The 13835-nt window shown below is 51.8% G+C and overlaps 1 protein-coding gene across 7 annotated transcripts in view; it reads right to left on the reverse strand.

The window, feature by feature from the left end:
• SZT2 (SZT2 subunit of KICSTOR complex) overlaps positions 1–13835 on the reverse strand; it is a 54275-nt gene that overhangs the window by 20786 nt on the left and 19654 nt on the right. For 3 of the 7 annotated variants that reach the window (XR_005953897.1, XM_041421302.1, XM_041421298.1), the window contains exons 17-46: positions 13548–13626; positions 13141–13238; positions 12717–12885; positions 12117–12231; positions 11516–11629; positions 10824–11024; positions 10591–10703; positions 9929–10070; positions 9256–9414; positions 8417–8621; positions 8108–8220; positions 7415–7673; positions 6110–6275; positions 5932–6024; positions 5669–5750; positions 5255–5536; positions 4752–4890; positions 4404–4520; positions 4223–4286; positions 3678–3863; positions 3268–3609; positions 2952–3141; positions 2473–2547; positions 2158–2296; positions 1803–1923; positions 1430–1559; positions 1173–1325; positions 958–1060; positions 474–591; positions 134–245 (exon numbers count right to left, since the gene is read on the reverse strand). Coding sequence is in view for 6 of the 7 variants with exons in the window: in XM_041421302.1 (XP_041277236.1) it covers positions 134–245; positions 474–591; positions 958–1060; positions 1173–1325; positions 1430–1559; positions 1803–1923; positions 2158–2296; positions 2473–2547; positions 2952–3141; positions 3268–3609; positions 3678–3863; positions 4223–4286; positions 4404–4520; positions 4752–4890; positions 5255–5536; positions 5669–5750; positions 5932–6024; positions 6110–6275; positions 7415–7673; positions 8108–8220; positions 8417–8621; positions 9256–9414; positions 9929–10070; positions 10591–10703; positions 10824–11024; positions 11516–11629; positions 12117–12231; positions 12717–12885; positions 13141–13238; positions 13548–13626 (4379 nt within the window). In the remaining variant the exon portion in view is untranslated. The remainder of the gene's footprint in view (positions 1–133; positions 246–473; positions 592–957; positions 1061–1172; positions 1326–1429; positions 1560–1802; positions 1924–2157; positions 2297–2472; positions 2548–2951; positions 3142–3267; positions 3610–3677; positions 3864–4222; positions 4287–4403; positions 4521–4751; positions 4891–5254; positions 5537–5668; positions 5751–5931; positions 6025–6109; positions 6276–7414; positions 7674–8107; positions 8221–8416; positions 8622–9255; positions 9415–9928; positions 10071–10590; positions 10704–10823; positions 11025–11515; positions 11630–12116; positions 12232–12716; positions 12886–13140; positions 13239–13547; positions 13627–13835) is intronic. The other 4 variants (XM_041421304.1, XM_041421301.1, XM_041421303.1 and 1 more) reach the window with 4 other exon arrangements.

A 13835-nucleotide genomic window follows, 5' to 3' on the forward strand; every position in this document is an offset into this window, starting at 1 on the left:
GCTCTGGGCTAAGGAAAAGCTATTTGCTCAGGAGTGAGATTCCTCTCTTCAAGCAAAGAGGGCAGGGAGCAGAGAGCTTTGTTCCTCTGCTTTATATCAGCACAGTTCTGCTGCCAGGTGCTCTAACACATACCTGCTGGGGCTACACCATGGACCATCAGCTGGATGTGTCTGTCTACCTGTCCCACAGGGCGGGCAGAGTCCACACTACGGCATGAGGCAGTGTCCAGAGAGGAACGAGAACCCTGGAGAAACAAAAACAGCCATGTGGAAGTAATTTCATATGAATTCTAGATCCACCATTGTCCCAGGCTGTCAGCAGTGTCAGGCAGACACCACCCACTGCTGCCCCACTCCACACATCTATAGTGTAAGTTTTACCCCACATAAAACCCAGGTTGCTGGAACTAGAGCTGCCTCCATTGCTATGATCGTGAGCACCCGTGTCCACTCGCAGAGAGCAGCAGACTCACCATTAGATCCTCAGTGTAAATGGGCTCCTGGCTGCGTGTCAGTGCCAGCGAGCGAGATGATGCACTAAGGCTGCTCTCTGCTTCCCACACCTTCCCACTGTGGGTGGTTTCAGTCAGCCTGAATACAGAAAGACATGTCAGCCTCCATTCCCAAGGATGACAGCATCGTACATCCACAGAAGATCCACATCTTCCTTGCTCTCCCCTGTACACTTTGTGGGGACTAGTCCTTAGAATATGGAGTTTGTGGAGAAACTGCTCTCTGGCTCCCTCAAAAAAGCCCTCATTTTTCCTCCTATGTAAAGGCTTAGCACAGGGAGAGTAGGATGGGCCCTACTTGATGTGACTGACTCATCAGAAATCAGATATTTGCTGTTTGGGTCACAACACGATCCCTGAGGCTACGCAGACACTTTCTGTCCCAAGGAGCTCTCAGTCTGTGTAACACACATAGCAAGGCCAACAAGTCACGCTGGCTTCTTACCGGAGGTAGAAAACAGATTTAGTGGCACGTTCCTGGTAGACAAACATATTCTTCCTGTTCACCACAGAGAAGGCGTTGAGCACCGAGCGAAGTGCCTGGATAGCTGTGGGCAATGTGGGACATTAGCTATCCCACATACCCTCCTCTGGAGTGCCAATCCAGCCAGCAGCTGGACTCCTGACACACCAAACGGGAGGAACCTGGGCTGTACGTACCTCGTGAGACCCCCATGTTGGGGCCCATCTTGAGGCGTGAATGCACGTGGATGAGGGTGCTCCACACCACCCCACAAGCAAAGTGCCCTGGCATGAACTGCATGGTGGCAGCCAGGTAGTCCCGGGGCTGGTAGCTCTCCTCTACAGAGTAATCTGTAAAGAACATAGAACATAGCTGGGGCCACAGCATGGAAGTTAACATCTTCTTAGGCATCTCTAGCACTGCAGCTGAGTCATGGCTAAGGGAATATCCATACCATCCGTGGGCATCACACGCTGCCTGTATGAAGTATAGGGTGTTTCACTCTTCCAGATGTCCTCCTCACTTTCTGCCACCAGTAATGAGTTGCATATGTGGCTGTCATGCAGGTCCTGCAGCAGCAAGCGCTGCAAAGGATGAGGAGAGATTGGTTCTGTTGCTTGCACAGCCACGGAAGACAGCAAGAAGTATTTAGGGACAGACTGAGTCCCTTTTCCCGAGACCCCCCTCCCAAGCTGGGACTCCACCAGCTGAACTGGCTCCCCAGGCCCTCTGAGCTGAGCTCAGACTAGACAATCTCCAGAGGTTTCTTCTGATCTAATCCATCTAATCACTGGCAGGTCTGTTAGTGCCCTCTTAAGATTTATTACCTGATTGACAACCCTGCAGATTTCACTGATCTTCTTCACCACCACCTGGTTGAGACTCTGGCACTCCCCTGGCTGCTCCTCTTCTGTCTCTGCTGATGCTGCCTTCTCCACACTCAGGCTGCTTTATGAATAAAGGGAGGATGGGGTCAGCAGGGCAGCTGGACATTGCCCATCACTGGGTGCTGGGAGAAGGAACACAGTGGGAAGGATGGCAGTTTTCCCCTTACAGAGCACCAATCTAGTCCTGCAACTTCCCACCCACAGTGGGCAGTGAGAAGATTCTATCCAGAGATGAGTGAGTAGCAACAGAGTCGCAGTGCAGAGAGGCAGTGGTCAGACAGGGGACCCTCCTTACCGTGTGTGGTAGTAGACCTCCACTCGGTCCTGATGGATTTTTATGATGAGCCAGAAATCCGGCATAAGGGGACACCTGGGTTCCTGGTCACTCATTAACGCCTCCTCATACTCCGAGTCACTGCTTCCCCCATCATAACCTGCAATGTAGCCTCACTTCAGCCCTAGGCCTGGCAAAACACCTCCTCCCTGGGCAGGGCAGCCACTCACAAACCCTGCCCTCAGGGCTCACCCCAGCCCAGGCACACAGACCCCCTGCTGTGTGTCACTATCAGTGCCACCACTTGCTGTCAGCCCCCTGCCCTGGCAGACTCACCCAGATGGTCAGAGTCCATGCTGCCCTGGCTTGACACGAGGCTCTGCACACGGCTGGGACGCTGCCTGCTGGAGCCTGCAAAGAGAAGAAGAGGGGTTTGACCATGAAAGTACTTGCTAAGCCCTATCACATGCCCCATCCGCTGGAGAAACATCACACCACAGGACAATCAGGCTGTGCTGGCCACGGGGAGGCAGTGCTGGGGAATGGGGCTCTCACAGCCATTACAGAAGTCACCAGGAACTGCATGTCATCAGAGATATCAGTGCAGCAGCACAGCCTAGTATCTTGGGTATTTGTTAAGAACTGAATTGCCAGCACCCTGGCAAGGAAGAGACCAAAGTCCTGGGTACCAATGCAGATGTTTAGGGACAGCAACAGGAGTAGCAGCTGTATTATGTATGTCACAGCCAGAACCAGCCCCTTCCCCTAGAAGTTTCTGATGTTGAGCTACATCCTGCCCACACTGCAGCTCCTACCTTCCCTGCCCTGTGTCACAGACTCAGACAGGCTTGCTGCAGATGGTGTCACCAGCGGTGATTTCTCGCTGTTTCCCTTTTCAGAGGATGACGATGGCAACGACTGTATGGTTGTCTCTGGAACTGCCTCTTCCATGGAGTCCTGCCCTGGTGCTCTGCTTTGATCAAGTCTCAGCATATCTCCTGGAGCCTGCATAAAGCCAAGCTCACAAAAATGACCAGAAAAACACGCACTGAAAAAAATCCCATCATCCTTCTACATTCTGTTATCAGTGTCCCACAGCTTCCCACCAACAGATTGTTCAGTGCTTCTCACCTCATTCTGTGTGTGGCTGCCTCCACCCGCAGGGTTTCTTGTGTCGGGCACAATTCGTGTCTCACTCTCTGGCCACTCCCAGAGACTCTGGCCTTCTTCTGGGAGGACACAGTTTGTGTGGTGTAACAGCTCAGAGCCTTCTGCTTCTGTTTCACTGGTCCCCTCCTGGCCTGCCTGGCCCAGGCCTGCCCTGGTGCCCCCTGCAGCTGGCTGCTGCAAGCAGGGTGTCCCTGAAGGGTCTGGAGCAGCCCTCCTGGAGTGCAGGCGGCTGATGGAGATGTAGTGGTAGTCATTGCCTTCTGCATTCAGCATGTAGCCTGGCAGAGCCATTCTTCTGAACTCCTGCAACACAGAGAAGAATAAGCATCCTGCCAGAAAAGCATGATGCCACCTCAGGGCTTTCTCTTTACCTCCTTGAACTTCTCCAGAGAGTGCTCAGGCCCAAAGACAAACTGGAGCAGCACCACCTCGCTGTGGCAGCTGGGCCGGCCCTTGGAGTTATAGATGTGGGTGGCCACCCTGTGCAGGATGGAGGTGCTGATGACCTGCGAGTGACGCAGCGCTGACACAATCTCATCGTCCAGGAGCCAGCGAATCTGAGCAGAGCAAGGACACAGAGCAACATCCAGGTGACCTGCGTTTGCAAGCCTCCCCCAATTCTCACCCTCATCCCAACAGGATGAAGGCAGCCTCTGTCATCACCCACATCCCTTATCTCCTGAATGTACCTAAGAAAAGCCTTTAGAAGACAGCTCTGCCTGGCCCACCCCAACTGCAGCAAGAGTTTTCTCAGGATAATCCCACACTTTTGGGAACCACGAGGCTAAGAGCCTGTGTGATACCAGTAAAGCCTAACAGTCAGTTCAGCTGACAGGTTGCAGCTTGGAGCAGGCTAGGAAGTGTGGAACAGCAGTTGAGTGCTTTAGGTAGAAGCAGGGAGGTAAATCTGGCTTACCTCATTCATGGTGGCTTCAATAGCCTGCCTGTGCACTCCAGGGAGGTTGGAAAGGGCAGGGTGCCTAGGAGAGAGGAGACAAAGAACCAACCAGTCCTTCTCATTCGTGCAGCTATCACAGTGCAGCTGTCATGCAGTAGAAGGAAGCAGTGAGGGGCTTGCCACCCCTGCAGTGCCATACCTCTCATCTCCGGTGGACGGGAGCCGTTCCAGGTTGTGCATGATATCCTCGTCCGAGCGGAAAGAGGACGGCTGCCCCGGAGAGCGTGTGAAGGACACGCTGCTCTCCGAGGTGCATCTGTCACAGGAGAGAGAGCAGCCTGAGCATTGGAGAGGATAAAAAGGCACAGAGAGCATGAAAGGGATCTCTAGGGAAGGTGAGCCTATCTAGGAAATATTTTAGTTTTCTTAAGGTGTGACAGGCTCTCTGAGAAGAATAATCATAAGTCTCAGTACATGGAGATGAGCCAAGAATGACTGTCTGGCCAGGGCAGGCAGAGGGTGGGTGACTGGGCCTCTTTCCACCTACCTGTTGTGGAGGATGTCTGTGTTCACAACTTCTATCTCCAGGGGCAGTGTCAACACAAAGATGTCCAGGGTCACACAGAGATCCCCCAAGTCAATGGTGTTCAAGCCCTGACAGCTTTCCAGGCAGCCCAGAACTTCCCCTGAGGAGACATCACAAACCAAGGGACTCAAGCAACAAACATCTCTACTTGCACACATACCCAGCCTGGTGGCAAGTACAGAGACTGCTAGAGGTGGCTGTCACACACACCTGGACAAACTCAAGAAGGCCACCATCATCTTCCATGATCCTTTCAACCTTCCATGACCAATCCCACAGCAAGTGGGAGACCTGGTGAAAAAGCCCTTGTCTGATGATGGCACCCTGGGGGTTTTCCAGGGAAGGCTGGTCCAGGGAGATTGCTGTTTAAGACACAGCACGTTTGTTCCAGGGGCTGCTCACCCAGCAGGGACCTGACAGAAGCCCTACCATCATTTAACCCCCCCAGGAAGAATTGTTCTTACCTAGACAAGTTGGCAGGGACTGCACGGGCATGGAGCTGTGCTGGCTACGCAGCTTCACTGAGCAGGTCAGGTGCACAAAGAGCGGGGGCATCTCCTGCTCCAGGAACTCCTGCTCATTGAGCGAGTCCCCTCCCAGCACACTGAAGGAGTCGTCATCCTGGTTCACCGTGTTGGAGTCTGAAAGGGAATCTGTGTCTGGGAACTCGTGCTCCAGCTTCTCACGGTACTCCACCTCCAGCTCTGGGTCACTCTCTGTGGCAATGCAGCATCCAGACACAGTTCCTGTTGATACAGGTTCCCTGTCAGCAAACCAGGCCCCCACCTCCAGAGACCCGACCAGACACACCTAGCTCTGAAAGGAATCTCCACACAGACAGACGTTTTCTTTTCCAAGACAGAGGAAGCAAATTTTACCTTCTTCAGCTGCCATTTCTGCCTCTGATCCCTCCATGTCCTCGCTGCCTTTCCTGTCTGCCTGATCCCGAGATGCCTCTTCCTGAAATGGAGAGAAAAAGGGCACATACTAGAACCATGCCAAGCAGTACATCATCAGGTTGTTGATGGGAGCTCCAGGGATGAAGTCTACCCGTGGGTCTGCCAGCCCCAAATCCATGTTTGACATCACAAAAAGGTATTCCACAAGGATCAGGTGCCTGCCAGGACAGCCCCATGCCTACCTCTTTCTTGGCTGATGGTGGACAGTAGAAGAAATAGTGAGGATTTGATGGCACTGGCTTGAAATGTAAACTTCCAATTTCCAGGAATTTTTCCTAAAAGAGAAATCCCAAGTATAAAGCAGACATCCTACTCTACGCTGCTCCTGTTGAAGCCAGGTCAAGCTTGCACATTCCTCACCTGGATAATTTTATGCAAGTCTGGGTGTGCCTGGCAGGGCTGTCCCATTTCCAGCAGTGAGAGGGGAAATTCTGAACAGCAGCTGGTGCCCACACTGCTCTTTGGCTCCTCCGTGGGGCTGGCAATGTTATGGGAGTCCTGCTCGCTGTAGTCTTCCATTTCAGCACTGACAGGATTGTGGACAGGTCAGACAGGCAGATTGACAGACAAGACAAGTTTTACATGTTATCCATCCTGCAAGTATCCCACCTCCCAGCTTCCCAAACCTCATCTGTGTCAACACAACCTGAACACCCACAACTGCAGAGCCCAGCAGCTACCCACATGCCCAGATAAGGGCTCATGCTGTCTGAAGCCAGGTCTGAGGTAGTTTCACCACATTGATCACACTGCCATGTCTGTACACCACACTACACACCCTGCCTGGGAAACAGAGACACAGGGACAGGCCTGCAGCAACCTGAACTACCAGCAGTCAGTTCAGGGCACCTCACAGCAAGTACCACCATGTCAGCACCCCAGGGTCTGGGCAGCAAAGCTCAGACCCAGGCTCGCTCAGCAGTCCCATGACAGATTTAGTCCCTAAAACTGAGAAAAAGCAATCTGGGGAGTGGGATGTTGACTGGTCAAAGCACTCTTTAAAATCACATTCTCACCTCAATGATTTACAGTATAAGATGTCATAGCACTGGAGATTCCCAACAAATGCTAGGGAATTCACATAAAGGAACTGTGCAGAGGAGCTAAGTGTTTCTTTGACATACACTAAGGCACAGCACTTCTTTCTCCCTTAAGTTTTCAGAGGAGATACAAACCTCATAAATACCCTAAGGAACAGGACACAAGTTTAGCAAATTTCAATTCTGCCTTGGTTTTTCTCTTGTGAATTTTTTCAAGATTTTTAATTTAAAAAAGTGACACTTTATTCATTAGAAAAGGATAACAAAGTTGTCATTTACACCAGAGTCAAAAGCAAACTCAAATGAGTCAAGCAGCAGGAGATGCATAATTTCTCTATAAACAAGTCTTGCAGGCTTGCAGACAAACTGCCCTCCAGCTCAGGCCAGATGGGACAGTAATGAGCCAAGATTACAAGAGAAAGAAAGGATGGATGTCATCAGAGACTGTAAAAAATAGAGGGTCCTGCTAGACACCATAGGAGGTGGGTATCTCACTGTAAGTATCTGCTCCTCTGTGTGGCTCTGCCCTACAGCATTTCTTCTAGCAGGCACTAAAAGTTGCTTGAAAAAAGATTTGTCCTGGCACAATGCTAAGAACAGAAGCAAGACTGAGGTGGGTTCCTACCTTGACTCCGAGACCAAGACACCTCGTTCCCTAGAGCTGTGTTCCTCTTCCTGCTCTATGCTGCCCACTTGGAAGCTGGCTGCCTTGGAGTGTGTATGGAAATGCTGATGGCTCTCTCGGAACGAGCGGACGTGGCTGCACACCGTCAGCAGGAAGTTGGTGATATCAATCTCTTGGAGCAGCTCCTCACAGTAGTCCATGGCAGTAAGCAGGTCCTGGGAGCTGATGCTGTGTGACTGCTGGAGGCTCTTGAACAGCCCTAGAGATAAACACAGTGCTTGAGCATCCTATGGCTGTGGGAGTCAGGCAGTGGCCACATATGGATCTTCATCAAGTCCCAGCAGAGAGCTGGAGTCGGTGTTGGTGCTGAGAGACAGGAGGCAGCCAGGGCACCTATGCTACAAGTTAGCCTGGGCTTGGGTGACACCAGAGTGCATCTGTCACCCTGAAGGAGAGAGGAAGGCATGAAACAACAGATGCTCCTTCACAGCACTCCACAGGTTTGAGAACAGCCTCTGCAAAGCCCACAGGGAATGCACAGAGGCAAATTTAAATCCTTCCTGGTGGTACATCAGCCCCACAGCTCCTCCCTTTGCTTGGAGTAAGATCACAAGGAAAATAAGACACTGCTTTCTTAGAAGACCCAGGGTTCAACCCCAACCTTGCCACAGGTCCCACTGTGCTGCTGCTCACCTTTCACATAGCACTGGTGGGAGTGTTCCTGCAGCAGCGTGCAGTAAGTCACCAACTCCTTGTGCTTGTGGTCTAGCCAGGCAGCAGTTGGAGGACGTTCCAGAGACTGGGACCTGGAAAAGAGGAACCACAGCCTTTTGTACCAATGAAGCACATTTTAGACTGTAAAAGGCTCTGGTGCCAGTAAAGAAGAGCCTAGGGCATGCACAGACAGTGGCTGCTGTAAGGCAGAGAGGCTAAGCCAAGCCAGCCTCTTGTCAAGGAAACTGCTCTAGTTTTTGTCTAGGTACCAAGAATTGTTGGCATTACCTGAAAAAGATGTCCCGAGGAGGGCGGTGTGCCCGCGGGCTGACGAGCTGCTCTCGCAGCAGCTCCAGAGAGCAGCTGTAGATGTAAATGGGGCAGCGGAATCGGCGGCACTCGGCCAGCTCAGACTGCGAGTTCTGCCGACAGAAGGAGATGTGCACATCCCTCCGGGAAGGGCCACTCTGCTCCCCAGGGTCCCGGCTCACTTCTGCAAAAGTGACAGTTCTGATGGTTCCTAGTTCTTAGCTGGTCTGAGACATCACAGCTCCCACAGAAGCACCACAGTTAGATACTGGTTTTTCAAGCTTCTCACCACTCATCCTCACCTAGCACCCAACCACCCAGTGCTTTGGCCACCTTGATCCCCTTTACAGCCATGACTGTTCATCACCACCACCACTACCTCCTGCAGCAGCACAACCCTTCATTCCCACTGTGAGCATGTCTGATCTGCCCTAGGGGCAGTGCAATCAAATCCCATATACCTCAAGACCTGTGCCCTTCTTCCTAAGACAATGTGCTGCTGACAGTGCCAGTCTGGATCATGAAATGAGAGTCACTGACTTTCCAGGGCAGCTCACTACTGCCATTTCTAGTAGCTTCTATCTTACCTGCAACCTCCTTCCCACAAGGAACCAACCTTAGGCCATGGGCACCTAACTTGAATTACATACTCCTTCACGCCCCCATGAACATCACTGTGCCTCTTGTCCTGACTCTGCTGACTGCCAGGCAGGAGCTGACATGCTGCAGCAGCCTGCTACTCCCCCTGCTTTAATCTGCTCAACAGTACGCTCAAGAATAGCAAGGATACCAATACTTTAACAAGGTGCTGTCAGTACCATGAGCTGGTGTTATGCTGAGGGTTGGCAATGGCACTGCAGCATCCCCCTCTTCAGCCCTGACTCGCTCTGCACAGACAGGTCCCATGGTATCTTCTCCAGATCGACTCTCATCTTTTGGAGATTTGTCCAACCCACAAGCCATCAGCTTCTGTACATCTGGAGGAAAAGGAAGTAAAATCATCCTTCGTCCAGTGAGAACAGCTTAACCTCTCAATCTACAGTCCCAAGAGAGCAGATTTCCTGCTACCTCTCCGTGTGTAAAAGCAGCTTCACCTGAGCCTAGCAGTGTTCACCAGTGGCTCAGTGGAAGCCAGACCAGTGCCAGTGCCCAGAAGCAGGGACTCTCCCAGACCATCCCATTAGCAATCTCCTTAATCCATGCATTAATAACCCCACTGAGAAAACAGTCCAAATGGCTGCAGCTAGCAAACAACTCCACATCCCTCACCTGAAAACCCTATGTGGGCAGCACCACATGCTGACAGAAAAGCGGGACATCTAACACTTGGCACTATTCTATTCCTGGCCATGTGGTGCAAAAAGACCGTGCATGAACTCTGCTATTCAATTTTCTCTCCACCCTACAAGAGCTGATTCTGGTTTTTCTGTTTCCCTGAGGAGGTGTGTAGGACTGCTGCCTCCTCTTGCTCCCCACAACAGAACCCCTCACCTGAGAAGGCGGCTGGCAGGAAGGTCAGGAACACATGCTGTGGGTTGACCAGCTTGGCATAACATCGCCATTGAGGGGGAAAGGGCCCCATCGTGTCACTCAGTGTCACATCATCCTCAGGCAGCTCTGTGTTGCCAAGGCTCTGATGGAAGAGCAGAAGTTGGATAAACTCATGGCATATGGCACAGGCCCACTTTAAGGCAGGTAGCAGCACACAGAGCAAGTTCTTCCAGGCCTGCTGGCTAGCACAGCGCTGAAACCACCCTGGTCACCTCTGCACGTTCTCAGAGCAGCCTGGCTCTAGAAGTCACCATTCTGGGAGCAGCTCCAGGAAGTACAGCACAACAGTCAGGAGATGCTTAGCCAGCTGTGCTGGGGACCATTCTGACCTCTAGGCAGTGACTGCCCATGGTTTCAGAACAATCTGCAGCACAGTACCAGTGCTGCTGCAACAGGCTTGGCCCAGAGTGAATGCAACTATCCACACACCTTCTAGATTCCTGCTTGACTTCAGACACAGGATACAGCCTAAACTGCTGCCAAAGGTGGGCAAGAACAGCTGCCTTTCAGCCTTTGTCAGCCCTTTTAACTTTCCTGCTCCTTAACAGCTGCTGCCTTGGTTTCTGAGGGGGCTCAGGAGAAGGACAGCAGCACAGCAGTACCTGCAGAGTACTTGTGGAGCCAGTCATATCCCTGGTGCCATTACTGCCAACAAGATGATAGGATGCAGAAGCATCCTGCTGCTCCAGGGTCCCAGAAGCTTTTAGGGTTTCTTCTGAAATGGAGCACAGAGAAACCAATCTGAGAAACCCCAGCTGAGGATGTGACTTGAAAGCAAGGCTCCTGAAAAACCTCACTGCTGCTGTGTCACTACTGCCACACGCCTGGTGCTCACCTCTGATGACAGGGAGCATGAAGGGGGGTTGATGGCCATCACGATCCCGTTGCAGAACCTGCTCCATGAAGGCCACATGATCAGCATCGGCCATGGGGATCTCCCGGTCACTGAGGTCATGCTGAAGGCAGCCATGGAAGAGGTTTAGTAGCATTTCATTGGGCACAAACGAAGAGTCCTTGGTCACCTCCTCATTCTCTGCTTTAAAACAGAAGCATGGCAGCTTCAGAGACAGCATCTCCATAGGCACCGCCTGCCCACAAACCCAGGAGACAGCCCTTTGCAAAGCAACACTTCCACATAGCCAGGAATTTCCCCAGCACCCCTGCAAGACTGACTTGGATAGTGTTGAGGAGGCCTTGGAGTTTTGGCATCATTACTTACCCTGCACTCACCCACCCTGCTACTGTAACTGTTGTGGAGATGCTGGGGGTACACAAGATACCACCACCACCAAGCTACTATCTAAGTTTAACAATTCCAAAAGCAGCTCTTACAAATTACCATCCCAGGAAAGACAGCAATATAGCTGGACAGCCCTGGGGCTGCAAAGCTGGGAAGAACAGCACTGAGCTACTAAAAAAAGCATGGCAGTGCTCACATGCTGCTGACCAGAGACACAAGCATGTGGAGCAGGCTGTCTATAGCCAGGAGGGAGGACAAGGGGAGGCAGGTGGTGAAGAGGCACCTACCTTTTGTCAGCATTAGAAAGAACATTTCCACCTGCTGGCACCTGGGCAAGAGTTTCATGAGATTGAACTGGAATGGGATCTCATGCACTCGAAAGCCAGGCCCCATGTCTGGATCTGCAACAGAGATGAACAGGACCACCAGCATTCCACAAACTGCTCTGGGAACTCTGACTTGAAACTGAGAACAGAGGAGCTCCTCCTTAACATCCTTTATGACTTCTATAAATCCACTTGCCCAGGCACACCAGGCCTATCACTGAAGAGATGAGCTCATCTTCCACCTGCCCCTGAAGTCAGCTCCTTTCACACAATTACAGAATGGCTGATGTTGGAAAGGTCATCTGGACCAACATCCCCACCCAAGCAAGGTCACCTTGTCACCTCTCCAGCCAAGGCAGAAAGTCTCAATGCTTTTTTGGCCTTCCCAGGCTGAAGCCATTTCTCTGCCAGCTTACCATAAGCGCAACAAAGTGACCCACAGCCATCAAATTCTACAAAGTTGTCAAAATACCTGTTCCGCCTTCTATGGGTCCTGAGTCATTCAAGACCTAGCTGCTTCTTTGCTCCAACAAGCTTGCTAGGACATAGACGGTGAACTCACCTTCAGCAGCTTTGGTGTCTGAAGGAGGGCAGACCCACTCCTTGTTCTGGCACAGCTGGCTGATGTACTCGAAGGTCAGCATGGTGGCGATGCATGCAAGGTCCCGGGCATAGAGCTGCAGTAAGCAGTAAAGGCTCAGTTTATGCAGCAGAATTATTACCCACAAATGCAGAAGAAAAGAGTCTAAAAGCAAGGAGAAGGAACACCTATAATCCTGTTCCCTGAGCTGCCCTATTCTCACTGATTGCTCCCTCCTTCTCCATCAGCCCTTTAGCCTGTTTTCACCTTGCTCAGGAGGAGTGCTGGTAGCACTACCTGCAGTCCCCGCTCTGGTCCAGCTTGCTCTCCTCCAATGGAATGATTCTTCACAAAATAAATTGTATTTTCCCAGCTATCCCAAAGCAGCATTGCATCCACTACACTGCAATCAAGAAACCTTTTATGGCCAGTGACTGGTTCCTCTTTTAAAAATCCCAGACTCTTCTGTGACTAGCATTCCCATCTCTTCTGGCCCTCAGTATTTACCTGCAGTTTTGTGGTGCACTTACACCTTTCTCCCTCCACAAAAGAGCCCATGCCCCTCCCCTTTCAGGGACTCACCGCTTTAGGTATTTTCTGGTAGGGCAAGCCATGGAGGTGCTTCCAGTTCTCAGCAGTACTGTGGACATGGCCACTCTGTGGCTCTACCCAGCACTCAGTGACCAAGTTCAGTTCTGTGTCCACTTCAATGGCCTCTACCTCTGTATCATTGTCATCATCTGTGGAAAAGCTGGAGGGAAGTCAAAAGGAAAGTCCTGTGAGGTGGCACAGAGCCAGCATCCCACTGCAGTTTCTCTCAGAGCTGTGAGAGCAGTAACAGGAACCCAAGAGTGGCAAGCAAGGCCCCAGCAACCTGGTGATCAATCCATGACAACTGGTTATCTGTACCAGGTGGTGGAGGTCTCCCTCCTTTCCACACTGACTGCAAAAGTCTGGAGCCATGACTCCACTGCCAACCCCCCCAGGAGCAGAAGAGCAGCCTCACCTGTCCTTGGTGGAGGTAGAGTGGGGTGGGAAGAGGATGTATTGGACAACACAGGTGTGCTTCTCCCTGTCACTGCTGCTCTCACTTGAGCCATCAATCTGGAGGGGAGACACTGCATGAGCCCTAGCCAGCACCCCCTGACACAGCACAGCCCCATCATACAGCTTCACGAGCAGGGATGGAAAGAGGAAGCCTGTCCCAACCCCAAGAACTCCTCCAGCACAGCTGCTCTCTAAATGCAGATGAAGGCAGAAAAATGCCCATCCCACAAGCTGCTTTACCTTCTCCCTATAGGTGTCAAGGGTGTGTGCTAGAAGCAGATGACAAATCCTATCACAGGAAGGTGAATCCACCCCAGGACCAGCAATGAGGGACTGTGTCCACAAGAGGACAGCAGCCAGGCTCACCTGCATGGGCAGCTCCAGCACCATGTTGATAATGCCATCCCCGCTGGATGCAAAGTGGAAACCCTCTGACAGACGAACCCTTGCAACAGAGAGGAAGTCAGACCTGCAGGACTTCTCCACCCATACTGTAAGCTTTAAATGCAAGAATGACTGCACCCTTCACCCCAAAACACTGTCCTTCTCAAGACAGGGAGCTGCACACAGAGAATGGGAGGATATGACACTGCCAGAGCAGCCTGTGTGAAGATCAGCACACACCAGGTACAGTAACACCTTCTGCCCTTTTGC

The sequence above is a fragment of the Onychostruthus taczanowskii genome, unplaced genomic scaffold, assembly GCF_017590055.1.
Source record: "Onychostruthus taczanowskii isolate IOZ18803 unplaced genomic scaffold, ASM1759005v1 scaffold7, whole genome shotgun sequence".
NCBI lineage: Eukaryota > Metazoa > Chordata > Aves > Passeriformes > Passeridae > Onychostruthus > Onychostruthus taczanowskii.